General features: G+C 51.0%; 1 protein-coding gene across 1 annotated transcript; it reads right to left on the bottom strand.

Moving 5' to 3' along the window:
- Positions 1 to 669: 669 nt before the first annotated feature.
- Positions 670 to 3,595, bottom strand: LOC119282209 (CASP-like protein 5B3). The gene is made up of 3 exons (XM_037562520.1): positions 3,202 to 3,595; positions 1,679 to 1,811; positions 670 to 1,214 (listed from the first exon to the last, which is right to left on the bottom strand). The coding sequence occupies exons 1-3, from the start codon at positions 3,330 to 3,332 to the stop codon at positions 1,011 to 1,013; spliced, it is 468 nt and encodes a 155-aa protein (XP_037418417.1). The 5' UTR covers positions 3,333 to 3,595; the 3' UTR covers positions 670 to 1,010.
- Positions 3,596 to 8,072: the final 4,477 nt, after the last annotated feature.

Below are 8,072 nucleotides of genomic sequence, written 5' to 3' on the forward strand. Positions count from 1 at the left end.
TAAATCAGAGATTGAGGGACGGACTAAGCAAACAATTACAGAAAGATGAGCAGTGGAAAAGCCTTGCTACCACTTGCAGATCAATCTTTCTATGCATGAAATATCGAAATGAATGAAATAACTAAACCAAAGGAGTGAGGTATATTTCATATAACAATGAATCAAACACTAATAGCATGAAAGGTCCGACAAATACCAACTAAACTCCTTACGTCCTCAAACATTTTAACCAAGCTCACCTTGCTAGACAAGCTTGGCGACTCATAGGTTCCCTGACAGTCTATGTGACAGGATTATGAAGGCTAAATGTTATCCTGGGGTTGATCTACTAGACACGGCATTTATTCAAAATGCATCTCCGAAATGGCAAGGCATCATGCATGGTTTGGAGTTGCTCAAGAAAGGGTTTGTATGGCGTATTTGTGACGGCCGCACTGTTTGCTTATGGAGGGACAATTGAATCCCGAGAAGAAATCTGAAAATTAACATAAGCCCTACAACATCTGGGTGGCAGACTTAATAGACCATGACACCCATACTTGGAAGGAGGACAGGGTCAAACAAATTTTCATGCCTCTAGCTGAAGAAGATATCCTTAGTATTCGACTTCCTAACTATGATGAGAACTACATGTCTACATTGCTTGGCAACAAAAGAAAGGCTTGTTCATTGTGCGAAGCAACCAGAAACGGTTGGTCCCAGCCACACGAAGAGATATGAACTCATTCCCTTCTACAATAACCAGAGCATTTTTCAGGTATCTTCGATCATGACTTGAACTCCATATATTAATGATCCCACATCATCTAAACAGTAACTACTCCACCTCAAGAAGCTGATAACCAACTCCTAGAATAAAGATGAGCTACTATCAAACAGGCAATCTATCTAACAAGGGACGAAGGACTGCCCATAACTGAAATCTAGCAAGTGTCCCGAGCACATTGCAACCAATTTACCCTCCTGACTGTCTAGCATAACGTGACGGCGAATATGAGCGCGTGAGATCACTAGTAGAACGAAACCAGTAGCCAGAACACAGAGAAAGAAGACGCAGCTTGCAGCAACCATGTGATGAACGCCAGGACGACCGAAAGCGCGAACTGCCGGCAGGCCAGCTTCGAGTATGTCTCACAGAAGTGCACATCCCACATCAAGAAAATTGTCAGGCTCGCGGAGGCACAGGCTCCTGAGAACATGAAAACCGCCACGACCTGCAATGCATTCACAATTGATGTTTTCACTCAAATAGACCTTTGTTAGCTCAAGATTCCAAGAACTGCTCGAGTAAAAAAATTGATTTCACAGGGTATCTAGACTCTGCTTGTGAGATATACAAACTTTGGCTGTGAAAAATGACAGCCATTAGTTCTAATAACAGGAAAAAAAACCTTTGATAAACTATACCGTTGGTTGACCAAAAAGTCATGCAAAGCATATTGGTTGCTAAAGTTCGATGGAGCACTTGTGCAAACAAATCTCTTTAAGACTACCTTATTCTTAGAGAAGGAGGCAGAACAAGAACTTGGCCAATAGAAAATCACGAGTTGCACTTAACCTGAATTTTTGTTCGTAAGAACTAATGATAAAAAATCTGGGTTCAATTGCTTCAGTGCATGCCTTCAGTTAATTCAGACGTAGCTCATGGACAAAAGAAGAGATAAACTGAACGACTTACCCAGTCAACCATAACAATGATCAATACATTATCTCGGGTGTGAAGATCATTTTTATTCCTTAGAGCAAAGATATCCTTACAAGCAAGGCCCAAACTCCACATCAGCTGCAGGATCAACGCTAGACTCATGTAGCTGAAATGAAGTGAGACAAGATTACACTCGTTAGATGATGTCGACAAATCATACTTGAGCCCAAACAATTCTGAATAGTAGTCAAGAAACTGAACACTTTATATATGCAGTTCATAGTCTCAATGGCATGAACTTGATGTCAAAAATATAAATCATTGGCACACACCAGCACACAGTCAAGACATGCATGTTGACACATAAAACACGCGAGCTGTAACATTTTAATTTTTCCAGCGGTATTAGGAATCAAAGGGACACTGCTGACAATCAGGATTTGGACACTGCTTACTATCAGGATTCCCAATACCACTGGAAGATTGAAATGTCGCAACTAGCATTTTAAACAAAAACTATATCTGTAATCATTCACAGAAAACATTAATAGAGGATAACAGAACACTCCAGTTCTTGTTATGAAAAAGAGCATTCAAGTTCAAGTGAACTCCCAAGATTATGGACAAATGAACATAAATATGTACGATGTCGAGCTTGTACTCCTGCAGACATGCATGAACTCTGTAATGGAACCGTCTTAGAACTTGAATAAGGAAATCACCTAATGAAGGATAATTTCATTTGTTCCTGCGAGGCCATATATTTACTACTAGTTGGGTGGGTCACCAGACAAATACTAGTTACTAACTTTGGGAGCATTGAAGGTATTCCGAGTTTATCAAATGAGGAAGTTGGTGGAGGCCTCACGACTCTGTCGTATTCCGTACGTGCTAAGTCAAATGCAGATAGATACTTGTATATGTATGATGGACTGATTAGCAGATATAGCTTAAGAAGTTATCCATGTGTTCCCCAAAAAATTGGGCTGTAATTTTTTTTTGTCCTGATGCTGAAGGAAAATTTATAGTATTCGACAAGAACAGCATCTAGCCTTTTGTGTATGAACTATGAAGTGGTTCCAACTTCCAAGCACATAGTAAGGTTTTTGTTCCTTTTTTTTCCAGATTACAGAAGAACACAATGATGATTGATGACTGTCGCCATAGTTGAGGTATCAATAATGCTTTAATCCATCAGTTTCTTCAGTTATCAGCCTAACTGAAGTACATTGCAGTCGCATCTGAATTAGTTTCCTAATTAATTTTCTTTTTCAATGCCGAGGAGATTTAGTAGAACATTAGAATCTATTGCACACAAAGTAATCACCAGGTTTTCAACTGAGAAAAAAGCATCACCCTGCTTGGAAGGCGTTAAATCTGCCTCATCTAAGTACTCTTAAATAAGGGTCTCTAGTCTCTACCTTATTCCCCAAAAGTTTATCTTGAAAGAAAGAGTAAAACTCACCCAACCTAAGAGTAAAACTCAGAGAATTTGCAAGAAAACGCACAAAGGGGGGAGGGAAAAAGTAGCATTTGCGGGGGAATGAAATTAGTACAAGTAGGCGCTGTAGTTGGAGTAGCTGAAGCCTGAGGCCATGGCGAAGGTGGACGCGGGGGCAAAGACGCACTGCGACAGCCGCAGTGCCATGCCGCTCCATGTCCCCGGGCTCCCCACTACGCGCTTCATCCCCTGCCTGCCTGCCTCGGCTCTGCACTGCTCGCTGCGGAGAGGTGAGGCGGAGAAGCCGATGGAGTCCTGGCTAGCTCGCCGGGCACGGATCTGTGGCAGTTGCTGTGTGCGCTTAGCTCGTGTGGGATGGGGAAGGTGATGGCTGTGAGCAGGAGCCCGAGAGGTGGTGGTGCCTGACTTGTGTGAGACGAGATGGGAAAGGTGATGGGAGAGGTGGTGCTTGGCTTCCGTGAGACGAGATGGGAAAGGAAGCAGGAACCAGGAAGCTTCCCGGTAGGTTCCTTCCTTGGCCACATCGTCCGAGTATACGTACATTTCTGTGCACGCGGCTTGTCACTTTCACGGCATCTCCGCAAACCCCTAAAAGTCCACGCATGTATTCGAAGCAAATTTAAACAAGAGGATGAATTTCATGCAAACGGAATGATTTCCTTTAATCTGAATCAAATTCATTACATGGTCAACTTATTTCAACTACGTAAACAAGGATGAGACTTTTTAAACCTAATCTAAAAGATTGCCGGTCGCGGAGGAGTCCATATCCCACGTTATATCTTCCTCATGTCCGGCAAGCTCAACGGTCCTGAGCCCTGGGAGGTGAAATCGAAGGAGGAGAAGAATAGGAGTGGCCTTCCTGGGACCCAAACCATAGTGGCGTACCACATGTGCTACTCTTCCTCGCCTGAGTCTGACGTGGATGGTCTAGCATCCTGGTCGTGTCGGCAGGACGCGAACCACGGTGGCGGCGTGGTCAACACAGAGTTGGCACCGTCCATGGTCGGTCGATCGTCTGTGCATCCTCTCCGGCCACCTCCGCGTCTATCTTCGTGAACAGGGCGTCCCTCTCCGCCCGCAGCACGCGCAGGCACCATCGCCCGCGACAAATCTCGTGTGTGTTGCGCATGGACTGGTATAGCGTTTGTTGCTCATGCAAAAAGCGGATCCTCCACAACCATGATCACCACGTCATCATCGTTAGCCTACTCGCCGATGATATGCTCCTCTGTGAGTCGGTGCTTGCCGAGGAGCCGAAGGTTGTAGCATTGTTCCTACTAAGCATGTCGGGACACCGACAGTGGCGGCACCTGGTGCTCTTTCACCAGTACAGCGTCGAAGTGCGCCCGTGCCTGCTCCAAGGTGATGCCGGATGGACCGGCGAGGGCGGTGGCACTGGTGCGTCATCATACGCCTTGTCTAACATCTTGTCGGCGTTGCTATCCTCCAGCGAGCTCGCCAGCAAGCCAGCCTCTATTCGGCTCGCACAGCGGGCCTGCCAGACGGCCGGAATGCCGACCAGCTCCTGCTTTTGTTCGATGGAGAGGCTGTCGCGTAGCGCTTTGGAGCTCAAGGTCATGATAGATGTGATGTACGGAGTAGATTGGGAGTGGAGTTTGGTGTTGTGCGGATCTTGTCGGGCCTGGCCATGCATAAAAAGTGGACGCCGTTCGGGTCAAGTGGAGCGTTGTGTGAAATGCGGGCACCAGAGTTGGTTTCCCGGCAGCCGCGCTTGTTCAATGCCGGCATGATGATGGATGGGTAACCGGTTTGTATGCGGAGAGAGTCGTCCAGTCAAGTCTCTCTAGCATTGCGCAGGCGCGGAGAGCGGCACGTGGCACGGGCGATGCTCTCGGTCGGTGTCGTGGTGGGCGCACGGTAGATGCCAAGGGATGGCTAAAGAGAGGAGGAGGCTCGAGGGCGCTGGTGGGCTTCAGAGGCGAGGTTGATATGCGCGGACGCGGGACGCTGGACATACCCAGGTTCGGGGCTCTCCGGATAGATAACACCCCTAGTCCTGCCGAGTTTAGTTGGATTGTCGATAGTACAATGCTGCTCCTGGAGCTGTGTGGAGGAGGAAGGAGGCTGGCCAAGGCTTGGGCTGCTCCATCTCCCTGGCGTTGCTATGTAGTGGCTAGTCCTATCTTGCTTGCTCTTGCATGCCGGGGATCTTACATGTCATATGTATCATGCCTCCTTCTCTGTGGGCGTGGACTCCTGGGGAGTTTTATAGATCAAACCACCCAGGGTTACAATGGTAATATGCCGAGTCGGTGGGTCCGTATTGTCGGTGTCCGGGGTTCCTGGTTGGGTCCCGCTTGGGGCTTGTGGTTCGCCGGGTTCCCCTAGGCGCGGGCCCCACGTGCCTAGGGGAACTGTGCACTGTCTTATCGATCGTCATGGCGTGGCCGAGTCGAGCCGCGCACAGTGTTCTCCATCAGGCCGCCGCTTGCTGTCGTCAGCGGTGAGGGCGGGAACACTGTTGTCGCGCCAGCCCTGGTCACCGGGTAGGTAAGGGGCACTGTTGCCACGCTCTGGCTGACCACGGGCATGGGCGCTGGCACTGTAGTCTTGGTCATCGGTGATTGAGGTCTCGTCCCATCGTACGTCCTGGATGGGACGGGAGCTGACCCGTGGCTGGGTTGTCGTGGACGCCACGGGTGGGTTGGCTTGCTTGGGAAGCCAAGGTTGCGTCCGGCTGAGCTGCCTTGCGCCAGCCGCTGCGGCTGGGTCGACGTATCTTGCCGAGTCGAGGGTCTTGGCCGGGTTGCGCGTCTTGCCGGGTCGAGCGACCCGGCCTGGCGCACGCCGGTTTGCGGGGCGATGCGGGCCCCGCTGTTTTCGAAATAGATTCGGGTTCCATTGCCTGCCTGGGGTTCATTCCCCCGACAGTAGTCCCCGAAGCTGTGAAGGTCCGTCGTCTTCGGATGAGTGGGCCTTCGCAGCTTCCCCCTTGATCAAGGAAGAATCTGCGAACGCCGGGTCCGGCAACACCCACTGTGTGCCGGTTTTCTCGGAAACCGGATCGCGGCATCCCGGCCATGGCGGGAACCGAGGAGTTCGTCGAATCTTGAGGCGATCCCTCGGGCTTCGCGCAGGCGCCACGTGGTGCCTGGAAGTCGGACGGGCCTGACAGGCCACGCGCGTGACGGGACTGGGCGACGGGCCGGTGATGTCGCTGCCATCGGGCTCCTGGATGGGCTCGACCGTCACCGCCGACGACATCACCTACCTTCGGTCCTCGTGGCGCCTGCCGCGGGAGACGGACGTCGGCGTCCGTCTGCTACACGGCGAGCAGAGGCTCTCGTGGTTCTAAGTCTGACAGTAGAATGGGGGGTAAGTATGGAAAGGCAAGGTCCTAGCTTTGGAGTAGTTGTACACACGGGTGTTTAGCGAGTTCAGGCCCTTCTCTGAGGAAGTAATAGCCCTACGTCTCGGAGCCCGGAGGCGGTCGACTGATCTCTGTGTATATGAGTTACAGGGGTGCCAACCCTTCTACCAGTGGAGGGGGGTGGCTTATATAGAGGACGCCAGGACCCCAGCCAGCCCATGTAGAGGAGGGTTAAAGTACATTAAGGCTGGGCGTTACTGGTAACGCCCTATATAAAGTGTCATCATGACCATTAAGACTATTTAATTACAGACCATTTAGATGCAGAGTAGATCCTAAACTTCTGATAGTCGAGTGCATCTTCAAGGTCGAGTATCTTCTAGCCGGTCGAGTGGAGTCTCCTTTGGTCGAGTGGAGCTTCTCTTGGTCGACTGGAAGGTAGCTTCATATGTTGATGTCCTTGGGTATGGTATCCTAGATATGTCCATGACCCTACCCTAGGTACATAACCTCATCATTAGCCCCCGAATGGATCGAGGTTCGAGTGAGGAAGGGGTTGACGATTTTCTCCGACTTACTTACTGTACTTTGATTATGTCGTATCTTGGATCGGCGATTCTTCTTTCGGCGTTGGCGTTGATTTTTACTTCGGTCGCCTTGATCCATTCTTATCTTTTGTCGAGTGAACTTTTGAACTCCGGTGAACTTCCGAGCGACGGATCGCGGGAAGGATATCGTCTGACAGATTGATCTGCTGTTAGCGGATTTTGCGGGATCTGAAATTTGGGAAGCGCGCGAAGCGGGGCGATCCGCGGCGATCGGGAGGGATAAGGCATGGATGCCTCGATTTCTGCACCGCCTTTTTCGCCACGTATCGTACGTGTGCGACTGTTTCGGGATGTGACAGATCTGCTCGGACCCACTCGTCAGCCACTCGGAAGTGCCTTTATATAAAGCGTCGGGGAAGAGTTTTTCAACAGTGCCTCGTAGGCCGGCAGGTTGAGGAAGTCGGCAGTCGGGTCCACGTTCTCGACGTAGAAATAGGACTGCTGCCACATCTTCACCGACTGCGCCAGCTTGATGATGGGGAAGGTTTTCCGCTTCGCCGGCCGGTGCACGGCGACGAAGCCCCCGCACTCGGCCGCCATCTCCTTGGCGGAGGTGCCGAGCTTTCCATAAAAGAATGCTCCCCACAGCTCCCCACAGCCCGCTGTTTTCGAAATAGATTCGGGTTCCGTTGCCTGCCTGGGGTTCATTCCCCCGACAGTAGTCCCCGAAGCTGTGAATGGCCGTCGTCTTCAGATGAGTGGGCCTTCGCAGCTTCCCCCTTGATCAAGGCAGAATCTGCGAACGCCGGGTCCGGCAACACCCACTGTGTGCCGGTTTTCTCGTAAACCGGATCGCGGCATCCCGGCCGTGGCGGGAACCGAGGAGTCCGTCGAATCTTGAGGCGATCCCTCGGGCTTCGCGCAGGCGCCACGTGGTGCCTGGAAGTCGGACGGGCCTGACAGGCCACGCGCGTGACGGGACTGGGCGACGGGCCGGGGCCCGCCGCCGCGCGCCCATGGCCGCACGTGCGGATTTATTGCGGTGTCTCGGGGCCGGTTGCACTTCCCCATGCAGTTAGTGCG

The sequence above is a fragment of the Triticum dicoccoides genome, chromosome 3B (genome assembly GCF_002162155.2).
Source record: "Triticum dicoccoides isolate Atlit2015 ecotype Zavitan chromosome 3B, WEW_v2.0, whole genome shotgun sequence".
Taxonomy (NCBI): Eukaryota; Viridiplantae; Streptophyta; class Magnoliopsida; order Poales; family Poaceae; genus Triticum; species Triticum dicoccoides.